Genomic DNA, 12,150 nt, shown 5'->3' on the forward strand with positions numbered 1-12,150 from the left:
CTATACGATTGCAATTTCTTTGAACAGGTACTTTGTGCTGGACTTTGAGACGGGGATTCTGCAGTATTACGTGAATGAACAAAGTAAAAACCAGAAGCCACGAGGAACCCTGTCTTTAGCTGGAGCTATAATATCACCCAGTGATGAAGTGCCACACATGCTGGTGGTCTACTCTGCTAGTGGAGAGATGTATAAGTTGAGAGGTACAGTGCTGCTTAAAGTGCCAGCTGAGTTGTTTTTCTCTCCCATTCCGGCTTCTGCACCTCTTCTCTCATACCTCATTTCTCTTTTACTTCCCTATACTGTCAGAAAGTAGTGGTTATACAGCTATATTGTTCCGTACTATACTATAAAACACAGTGGAACGGTAGTCTGGAGTTAAATACGTGTGAATTTACAATATATAGACTTACAGGACTGGAAGATACCTCAAGATGCCTTCTACAAGCTGTTATTGTGGCATTTCAATTGTACAGTATATCTTGTTTGCTTCTGAAGGAAGAAAAAGCTGCTTTCATTGCTGTCCACAGCATAGCATTTCATTTCTAATATTGTTTTCCCCGCCACCATCCTGCAGATAATGTAGTAGTGAATCTGCTGATGGGTCAGAGAAGGGAAGAATGCCAGTGGAAGGCTGTTAAGATACTCTGTTCTTGTCAGTCTTGGAATAATTGAATGCACCTTTAACATAAAATTTTGCCTTCCCTTGCTCCCAAAAATAAAAAGTCAATACAGGGTATGTAAGAGTTAATTTTGAAAAAAAATTTTTTAAAAAAATTTTTGTTTTTGTTTTTAAAAAGCAGTATTCTGATTCTAAGGTATTTTCACTATGGTTGATTAATCTGGATATTTTCCTATCAAACTAGTTTATCAGAAAATAAACTGATATTATTAAAAAAAAAAGTGACATGTAATACAGTGTAAAAAAAGTTTAGAATTATGTTAGTTTTATTCTGACCACAGTTTATCAGTTGGCTAGCAGGACAGAGTATGCGGGACTGCCCCATGTGTGTTGCTGATTTATACGTAGAACTGAAACACAAGAAGAACCAGGGAGAGTTTCTGTTAAAATGTTTTGGAATATGCACAGCTAGAAATCATGAACACTTGTGGTTTCATTATCATGCTTTGCCAATCACTTGAGATTATCAAATGCTTACAATATGCTGCTTTTAATTTAATGAGATCTATGAATTTCATTCAAATCAGTAAATAATTTTTATGCTGAGTCAACAACCATTGAGATACTTAATAGCGGAGGAAGTAAGAGAAAATATTTACTGAAATTATCTACTCTGTATTGGTATTCTTAATTAGGATTACTGTAGTAGTGGTTTGTTTAAAAACAAACCCAAACCTCTCTCCTAAATACACTTTTTAATATTACACAGGAGCCACCTGATACAGACTGCAGACAATCTTTTCAATAATTTTTAAAGCTGTTTTTTAAAGATGTATGGTGGAAATTGTCGTTTTCATTCTTGTGTCTTTGTTCCACGCAAATTTAGGTTTAAAGAGAGATTTAGCTGAACTACATAAAAACGGAACTTAAGTATCTGGGGAACTGGTAGGTTGTCTGGTAGCTGGTTGACAGCCTGAGCGTAGAGGTTTTACTGATTTAAATGCTACGGTGTGGCCCTTGTCCTTCACAAAGAGAGACAAATAAAACAAATGTGGATTAAAAATCTAAAAAAAAAGTTATCTTGAGGTAATTCTGCTTTTAATAACACTTGGAGGAGGAGATAACCATGAAGAAGATTCATAAGCTTATCTGTTCGAACTGGCCACAGCATCTTAAGTTGAAGTTTAGATGTGTTGTATTGAAGAAGTTACACATACTTAATTTAAGTAGCATAAATTAGAATTTATAGTGCGTCCTAACGAATAAGTAATTCCCCCCTCTCCCCCCCCCCCCGTCACCTTCTCTTATGCAAAAGAAGAATATTGGTTTATGTGTAATTCCCTGCATTTTATTGTTTCTGTTCTAGCTGCTGATGCAAAGGAGAAACAATACTGGATAACTCAGCTTCGATCCTGTGCCAAACATCACAGGGAAGGTAATTCTAAGGTAAATAATTAAGAGGGAGAAGTAACTATTTAAGTGGTGTAGGTGAAGAACAGCATGATCTGGATGATAGACTGGCTGCTGTAGTTAGTGGGTTGATGTTTAGAGGTTTATGAATAAAAGTAGCAAGTTATCATTCCTCACTAACTGGAGCATTTTGGATGCTGTCAATACATGGTTAATTGAGTGGCTGGATCAATAGTTTATTAATAAATACCTGTGTGATGTCCTGATTAGTATTTAAAAGTGTTAACTGATACCAGTTTTATTTCATTTTGTAAGATTTAATGGCTCTTATTAGAGAAGCTTAAGGTAGATGTTAGCAGTGGTCAGTCTTCAACTTCTTCACCAAATCTGAGAGAGGTCATCATATGAAGATTTATATTATTTATTTCTCTTTGGAAGTAATGTCAGAATTTTTGTCCTCAAACAGATAAATATTTTGGACAGGTAAAAAACTGTTTGGACTTTAAAAATAGTAGAGTGATGGGTTGAGGGTGTCCCCTGCCTCCAAATAGAAATGACACTAATCTGTTTAAACTAGAACGCACTTTGGAAGTGGGAGGTATTAAAACCAAACAACTCTATTAGAAATAAATTATTGTTGTATTTATTTTATGTATGCTTTTGGTGTTAATACTAACTCCCTAAAAAAAAAAAGTCCTGCTCTTCCTTCAGTCTTTTAAGCACTTCTATTGATATCTTTACAAGAATGAAAAAGATTGCTTTCCTCATGACTAATTGTTTGCTATATTAAAAAAAATGCATATAACTGCAAGCAAAAAGGATTCCTCCCTGCCCCGAGATGTTGAGAATACCAGTCTTACGTTAACTGCAGTCAAAGTCATGATCCTGAGTATCTTTGAAAGTTGGACTTTGAAAAGATGGATGGTATTTTGAAGAGACTGGCATTCACTGAAGAGTGTGAAGTAAAATAAAACCAACTTTTTTTTCTTCTTTTTGAGTGATGTGGACTTGTCAGGAAGCAATTACGGTATAATTAAAACCCTTTTTGAAGGGGAATAAGTAACTTCAGTGTTTTGGTACTCTTAAGCATGACAATTAAATATGGTTTTTATATAGCTGTGGCCCAATACTATTCAGAAAGGTGCAACTCTACTTTGGTCAGAATACTCTTACAGTTGCTGTTGATTTGTAGCTCAGGGATTTCCTGTGCTAGACAGAGATGGTAACTTTTTATACTCAATTGCCATCAATGAATTATTCCTCAATAAGTTTTCTGGTCACTTCTTGAACTCATGTAAATGTTTAGATCTACAATGTTTTGTGATGAACTGAACTATTGTTTTGTGATATACTGAACTATTGTTCTGTATATGTGATATCAGAGACTTGTGCAGTGGAAAATTGATTCTTATACTTCTACTCTATTCATTTACTAATATTTCTTGATACTGGATTTGGTTTTTTCCTTTTGCCTTCTCCTGTAAATAATTCTGTAGAGGTGTCTATTTTAATACCAAAACCTCATTCCAGAGTGGCAGTAATTGAGCTGAAATTGATCTTTGTGTAAGTGAAGTTTGGATCATTTTTCCTCCTTAGGTAAAAACTGTTGCATTTAGTAATAATTTATGTTCAGAATTTTTCATACTGCCTTTCTATGTTGAGCTCCTGCAGTAGTAGTATCTACATATTTTGATAGGGTCTGAATTAATTAGTATGTCAAGAGAAAAATCTCGGTGTTATAACAGTGAAAATGTCCAGCAATTAGTAGTGGTCCAAAAAAACCAAATAGAATTTTAGGAATTATCAGAAAAGAAGCAGAGAACAAAAGGGAAAATACTTAGACTTAAAATACTCTAAGACTGTCAAATACTTATCCTGAATACTTTTATCAGTCTCTTTCCATTTCTAAAACGGAAACATTGGAGTGGGGGAAAGTACTTTTCATCACTTTTGTTATTCTTCTGTACAGAATGAACTCTGTGTGATGAAACTTGATGACACTGGAGTGTGTAGTTTTCTGAAGATGGGAAGGGAAAGGGCAAATCAGGGAAGTATAGTGTTAATACGTGCTCTGGAGTGGCTGAATAGGAAGTATTTGCTAGCTGTTAATATCGGTAGGGGGGAGCCTCAAAGAAAATGAGCTGAAAACAGGTTCAAAATAAAAGGAGGTGAATGAAAACTGGCATGCTTTGGATGCCAAAAGTGTATATAGATTTGAAAAGTATTTGAAAGGCAAAATGTTATTAGAAAGTCTTGACTAAGTGAATGGGAGGCTATTAAATACAGAGACGGCATCTGTCCTAGAAGATCTGACGTGCAACTTTTAGAAACAGGAAGGGCGTAGAATGGGAAGCGTCTCCCTAGACTTGTTCTTGTACTCTTGCATAGTGACTTATCAGTGCTGTGGCTTTCTTCTAGTTCCTAGGCTCATCGTGCCAAAAAATAAAAGGATTTCCTTGACTGTGAGGGGTGGTGGGCATTCGTAACTAAGGAACCAACGAAAGGTTATTTCAAACAGCAGGAGGAGGATTCTTGCATTTTTCTTGAAAGACTGATCAGTTACAGAAACTTGGCATAGGATGCTGCAGTATAGATGCATTTTGGTTGGTACAGCCAGTCATACCTTTTAATTAGCTTGGATCCATTTAGTATAAAATAGAAATGCTGAAGAAAACTAAAATACATTTCTTAGTTGTGTTACAAGTCTACATCTAAAATCAGACTAGGTCACTTTTCACTTGACATGTTTGTTAGTGAAGCACTCTTAATTCTCCATTTTTGTAAGCCACAGAGCAAATAGAGAATTTCTATCTTCTGTATTTTTAAGATTAACAGTCCAGAAAATAAAATGGTGGGAATTTATGTGCTTCGGATGAGACCACTGATGTCTCTGCTTCTTACTCCAGAAGTATACTTACTTGAAGCAATGTCATGCTTACCTGTTCCTAGGAACCTTTCTTTTGACAAGGTTTGTCTCTTGTTTTTCAATATACTTTTTTCCTTTTTCCCCTCCTATCTTCTCAGGATTAGACCATTATCTGAGAGGCAGATTTTCCCTGACTTTAACATTGCATATAGTGCTAACTCGGATTTCACCTACAAGTAAGTTTTAAAGCTTCTCTCTGCATTTCACTGTAAAAGCAAGTGATCAAAAGCTTTAATGCTACGATGATTAGACTTTGGAGATCAGATATTGGTTACAAGGGAGTGATGCTTCACAGAAATTCCAGAAACTAGAAAAAAATGCATTTCTATAACTTTTTTCCCCCCCCCTCAAAGTTTCTTACTTCAAAACCACTGCCTGGTAGGAGGTAAGGGAAACAAGAATTGCTGCATTTCTTTGTGATTTTTTTTTTTCTTTCTCTTGTAGGTGAAGGTACTTTAATATAATAATTATTAGCATGGAAGTGGAAACATGCTGTTCAAAATACTTTAAATTTACATAAAATAGCATGCTGCTATTTTAGCCACCTTACTGTTTCTTTTGTGTTGGGGTTAGGGACTGGAATTACATACGAAGGTCTGTAATGACACAGAGAAGGGTACATGTTTGACTTTCTTTTGCATAATTGAGGACCTGACAAAAGTCTGTATTTTTGGATTTTGTTAAAATAGCCCTACCATTGGTAGGACTGTCATGATGTGATTTGTTATTCTACCAGCAGCAGGGCTGGACCTTTCTCTTCCTCCCTCTCCCCGTACTTTGAGGGCTGTAGTAAGTGATAACTGCAAATTGTCTCTCTCTCATAGTGCTGTCATGAACAGGCAGATAGATACTCATGTGTGTTAAGCTTTTGGAGTTTGAACAGAATCCAAGCTCTGTCTCTGCTGGGAACAGGCACGTTTCTGCATCTCGAAAGTTGGAGCCTGAATGTTTACTCCCAGCTTCTTCTACAGCTTAAACTCACCTTTTTCACCGGAAAAATGAGAGGCAGAAATTTCTATCTATGTTTTAGGAGTCATGCACTTGAGAAGGAGGTGGAATGGGAAGTGTAAAATATGCAGTGAGGGGTATATTTTATCTTACGCAAGTGGGATGTAGGTTAACTGGGGAAAAATAACGGGATAACCAGGCAAGCAGCAGGAAGGTTCCCAAGAATAGCAGTGAAGCAACTCTTAGCTACAGGTCTTTCATATTGGAGAGAGAACATGTTTTTGAAATCTTGAATAGATATTATTGGAAGGAAATTTATAGGAAGACATGAGAAATTGGAGAATGTTTTTTCAAAGCTGAAGCTGTGTCACTATTTCTGTGAAATACTCATAGGAGAGTCTTCCTTCTTCCTGCACTGGATCCAGATCAGCGCTGATTTCCTTTCTTTTTCAGAGCTACTGCGTGCTTTGAAATGCTACTTCATGACTTGCTGTCCTTGCTGTCTTTAAAGCTTCAGTTGGGGGTGGAGTGGTGGAGGAAATTAAGCAGAGCAGTGATTTAAAAAAAAAAAAAAAGTTTTTTAAAAAAAAAGATTGTATACTAATGACTAAATTTAGTTGCATCCTAATGAACAGTCCAAAGGTGAGCTATAGAGCTAACAAGTGAATGTAACACAAGCTAAGTCTGTCACTTTGTTTTAATTAAATTTTACACCTTAACGATAAAAAAGCAGTAAAAGGATAATGTTCTCTGGCAAATAATTCCCATGCTGTAAGATAGTCTTAATGTTCTTGGTATTCCCATACAAGTCTCATTCGCTTAATTACAGATTACTCAACCTCCACAGACTGCCAAATCACACTGTATTGGAAGAAGTCTTCTATGTCTGGTTAGGATTGCTGTTTTTTTAGGCTATTCTAAGTGAATATTATTGTACAAGTTTTAATTAAAGCATTAGTCAAATTGGAATTCAGTGATATAAAAAGCTTCCAAGAAGAAGGAGGCTTATGCATAATTTTTGTGGTAACGTCCAAGAATAATTTTGTATCCATAAATTGTCACAAGCTTGTTAGTTCTTCTGTTTCATACCCCTTTTTTCTTGACTGTTTAATGATGATGGCTCTAAAAGCACTACTGAAAACAAACACACGCGTTTTTATACCAGCTCTTAATTCCAACGTGTGGATCAGTTGCTGGATTGGCATATAACCCTTGTATTTCTCAGTGCGTATTCCTCACTGTGACAGGGAACAGAAACTTTTATCTTGTGAGGTAGCTTCTGTCTTTAATTGTGCTCAGATGGTAACTTTCAGCTAAGGTTTGTGCTAGAATAAGGAGGTAGACTCCCCCTTGTTCCAGCTTCTGGTTTGGAGCTGCACAAGTGAGCTGCTAAAAATTGGATGGTGTGTTTTCATGTTTCAGCTGAACTCATCTGCTGATGCCCTGCAGCTGTAAATGGCAGTCCAATTCCCTTCCTTGTGCTGCCACCCTTTGTGTGGGCTCTGTTGTGTTTCTGGTCCTGTGATAGCTTGGGCATCAGAAGCAGAAAAAACCAGCATCCTACTAAAAAGGACTTAGTTACCTGACCAGCTCACTGAGGAATCAGATGAGCACTGATGTAGCGGAAGCCGGACTTTGCTTCCAGCAGTCCATGGTGGTAAAGCCCTGCTCTCTTCTTCCTCCTGGATGGAGGACGGCTGAAATGAATCTGACCAGAACCTAACCTTTCTCTGGTTTACTCTGAGGCTTCATATTTGAAACTGAGCCAACCTGATGACTGCATGCCTCTGTGAGGGACTGTCCTGCTCTCTTTCCCCTCAAGCAGTGCTCCTGGTACCTGTTATAACCATCATCCAGCCTTTTGGAAAGGCAGCTTGGGGAGCTAAATGAGCAGAAAATTCTGTATGTGTGTCTATGTCTCTGTTTCTCTTTTGGTTTAACTCCCTGGAGGGGCTTTCCATGAGGTCAAATGGGCCTCAGAGCCAGCATGGAGAGATGGTGGAGAAAAAAGTCCAAACCTGCCCCTTTCAGTGGCAACTGCAGAAGCAGTTTAGCTGTAATGTGAAACAGCACCTGTAGTAATGCCTGAAAGTTTGAGGTCAACACTTTTATCAAATCATTATGAGGCATGTGTAATTTTTCTCCACAGCTGGAAGAGTGGCTATCATAGACCTTTGGTGGCCTTTCTTCAGTTTTATCAGGTTTCTTCTTGCCTTATTAATGAATGGCCATGGAGATACCTTTAAATTTCTAAATGCATTCTAAATGGATTATTCACTGGGTATTTTTAACATCTGCATGATAACTGTTTCCATAAAGCCACGTTAGTGAAAGTTTCAAGTCTTTGTGAGTGTTTTATGCACATCAAAGTTCTTTTCCTTTTGAGCAAGTTCACTCTTACCTCCTCTGGTATGCTTGTCTGCTTCCTCCTCTTGTCCCTAACCCATAGAAGTCAACTAAAGAGTGGTGCTTCTAATTAAAACATGCTTTGGAAATCCTTACAGTGGTGAGGCTGAGAAGGAAGCAGTGCTTGGCTGTAGATATGTGTGTGTTTGACACCTTTTTTCCTCCCTTTGGAAGCTGCATGAAGATAAGAGTTGCTCACAGCCCTCTGCTTTTAAAATCCTTCTACAGAAATGGAAAAAAATTCCATTTAGGACTGAACATGAGCTTGCTCAAATGATCTTGACAAAGAAAAGATTTTATGATGGAATGATTATCATAGGCTTTTGCTTAAAAGCAGATGCGTATATTGCCTTACTGAAGATGATGAAGCACTATAATATTCTGTCAGAAAAGTTAGTACCATAGGTGGTACTTTATTCAAATGTGGAAAGCATATCATAAGCTGGTCCCTTTGCAATGTTGAAGTTTGGATGTTATGTAGATTCAGTCATTTGCATTTTAATATTTGTGAATGATCATAATGTAAATTAAACAGATCTCCATCCATGTTTTTCTTTTTTCAATATTTGTTTACTTAAGATGCATTGGAAAAGAAACAGACGGGAATTAAAATACTGAATGGTGGTGTCTCAAAATCATAATTACCTCCTGATAGCATGTGACTTCTCATTGCTCTAAAGCGCATGCAGGGATAGGTTCTGTGCTATATCTATGCAGAGGACTAAAGGAATGTCATTTCAGTATTTATTATTCTGTAGAAAACATCTGTGGCACAGTGCTTTGAAAATGATGATTATCAGCCGTGAACAGATATGACAATTCACTTCAGAAATTAGTTTATTGTTCTCTGGAACATTGCATTTACTTTCCAAAATAAACAAAACTGTTTGCTTCTGGTAAATGGTGAAAAACACTTCAGCTTCTTTGTGAGTAGGAAGGGCAATCTCCAGGGAGAATGAGTCAAGAAAACGTTAGTATAGTTGGAACTTACTGTTCTACAATTACATTACTTTAATTGTTAGGATTTTTGATATCCAAATGGAAGCATTCATTATACTGCTTTTTTATCTTGGAGATGGACAGTCTACTAAAATAAAAATCTTAACCCAAATCTATGTTAGCGAAGCGACCTTCAGCTAGCTTTAGGTCGTAAAACCACGATGAACACAAGTTACAAATTAATCTTTTTTTAGCTTCTTTATTATTCTTTTATTAGTTTCATTTTATTAGCAGGCAAACTGTTGGTGCAATAGTAAAGTGTAGCCTCAGGAAAGAATATTTGTAATCCTTTTGGGATGCTTCAGCCTGTGGATTTCTTGACTCATTATTGGCACCATGCATTACTAATTGTTGAAGAGCTTATGTCTTCCTTTCATCAGACTTTTCACTATCTTTTTATTTATTTACTTGCAAACCAGAAAGCAGTAGGACCAAAGAAAACGAGATATGATAATAGTTAGAGGGGCAGATCAGTCATACCAGCAGCGGTAGGGGGAAGAGCAGGGGATTAGGGATAAAAATCCATCAGCTATTGTCATTGCTTTGATTTCCTGGGAGAGTGACTTTAAAGATTGTGGTAGTATGATGTGTAATTAGAGTGCTTTTAGCTGTGGAAAACATCACATAGGTTTTAACATTTTAACAAAATAGGAAAATTTTGATTTTTGCACAGCTGTGTATCAATGCAAAAGAGATGCTTGTCATTCCCAGTGTTTAATCTGAAGAAGTTCTGCAGAAGAGGAGTCACATATTTGGCTGGGACATAAGTGTTGACAATGTGTTGTAAAATTCAAAAGTGCATAAGGGGCTGAGTGTGTAGTTCCTGGAGAGGCCTTTTCTGGCAGTGGCAGGAAGAAGCTGTCAGAAGAAATTAGCTGCCGCCTCTGTCTCCTTGGACGGCACAGGCACAGTGCTCTGCTGCTGTTCTCTGTGGCATTGAGGAGTGGAGCCCCACTTCAAAAGGTTTTGAGTGGTTGTAGAAACTGCTTGCTGTAGACATTCACCTGCATTTTGTGTGTGACTGCTTTTGCAAGTTGTAAGCTGGAATTTTTTACTTTTATCATGGGGCCTTGCCAAAGGATAGTTTCATGGGTAGCCAGTGGTCCTGGTCCTGGAGCTTGTTTAGGGTTTGTATGTTACAGACGTCCTCTTAAAGAATAATCTCCAATTAGATGCTAGAGGATTTGTGTAGTGGGCTGGTGGAGTTTTTATAAAGGGACAGAAAACGAAGAGGTGAGGAAAACTTGCTTATAGACCTGTAGGAGCGTTGAAACCAATGTATTTGACTCTGATATTTGGCACAGACTGTGGCTGTATGTGCTAATTCAAGATTGACAATCTTCCTGACTCAGTGAGCTGCATAGGATTGATAACTATCTTGCGCTGAGAGTGGAAGGAGAAGACTATAGGAGAGGCTCACCAGCAGAGGTGATCTCGCCCTACAGATCACATAGCACTATTGCAGGGCAAGGCATACAGCTGAGTGTCAGGCATGCCAGGCAGTGTGATATGGTCAGCCCTCGCCAGGCTGTGAACTTCTATATATAGAAATTTGGGGTTACCTAGTGTCCCTGAAGCAGGATAGCCTTCTTGAGCACCACCCGCTAGTGAAACTATAGATGGGCTGTTCTTCCTGATTTTCTCTCCTGCTCCACTGATTCCCAAACTCCATGCCCTAAATGACTGTCCACCAACAACAGTTGCTGTGAGCTGCCACATGCCTTTGCAAAACTTAAAGAACAGCCATCTTAAACACACCGTGGTCCCATGGACTGTTTATTCTGCCTCAAGTCACAGTGTAGGAGTGTAGTTGATGTAGCCCAGTGACTTGTGATATGAACTAGAGCAAATCTTGCAGGGAAAAAATCTAATCTGGATTAAGAGACTCCTAAAATGATGGGCATATCTGTTTCTTGGAAATGTGTTCATTACTTATGTGTGATACAAAGCCAATTAAAAAAACTACAGCTAGCTAGCAGTTTTTGTACTAATAGTTCACTATCAAATTTATGAGTCCTGAGTGTAAGTGCGGTTTGGTGAAAGGTGTATTGTGTTAGGTGACATGATGAGAGAAAATGTGAGGTGTGAGCTGCAGTCAAGGTATCTGTTGTGATCCATGGGTCAGCTGCAGATAGTTCACTGCAGTTTGAAACACTGTCTTGAGGAAAAACAGCATTGAATGCCAAATAATATAAATTATGTAGATATTAACTTAGAATATACATGCATTTCGATTTATGAACATATCTCTCAATGTGTGCAGGTTAAATGAGATTATTTTGGCAGCTGTTTTTTCTGAAGGCTAAGACTCTCTCCTAGAATTCCTTCCTGATTCTGTATTTAAACAGAAACAGTGAATGGATTTTTCCATATTTATTTTCTGTTACTTTTGTTATTTGCAGATCTGTAACTTCCCCCTCCCCGCCCCCAAAATCAAAACATAATAAAACTTCACTTCTCACAGAATGTTGTTTTCTTTCAAGCAAAACTAATGGCTAAGCTCCCTGTTTTATATTGCTGCTGTTTATCAGAGTTTTAGGATCAGTTTAGCTATATGAAGGTAGCAGTCGTGTATTTTTAATATTGCGATCACATGATACTAGAATGTGAGTGATTCTCAGAAGATTTCATTCTAAAAACCAAAATAACTTTTATTAAACTGGAAGATAAGTTGCTCTTACGCTGAAAAAACCCTGAATTTATATTGTTCTTCCTCTGCACCCTAAATTCAGTTTAGAAGTATTCTGATGCTAGTCAGTTTAAAAAAGAAACATCAGTAAGTATATTCTGCTATTATATACTAGGGATAGTCGTCTTCTGTGAACCTTCTATTTAAAAA

The 12,150-nt window shown here is 37.5% G+C and overlaps 1 protein-coding gene across 1 annotated transcript in view; it reads left to right on the plus strand.

Annotated features, from left to right (window-relative positions):
- OSBPL10 (oxysterol binding protein like 10) overlaps positions 1-12,150 on the plus strand; it is a 124,499-nt gene that overhangs the window by 37,371 nt on the left and 74,978 nt on the right. The window contains exons 2-3 of the mRNA XM_075143374.1: positions 28-203; positions 1,989-2,068. Of these exons, the coding sequence (XP_074999475.1) occupies positions 28-203; positions 1,989-2,068 (256 nt within the window). The remainder of the gene's footprint in view (positions 1-27; positions 204-1,988; positions 2,069-12,150) is intronic.

Source organism: Calonectris borealis, chromosome 2, assembly GCF_964195595.1.
Source record: "Calonectris borealis chromosome 2, bCalBor7.hap1.2, whole genome shotgun sequence".
Taxonomy (NCBI): Eukaryota; Metazoa; Chordata; class Aves; order Procellariiformes; family Procellariidae; genus Calonectris; species Calonectris borealis.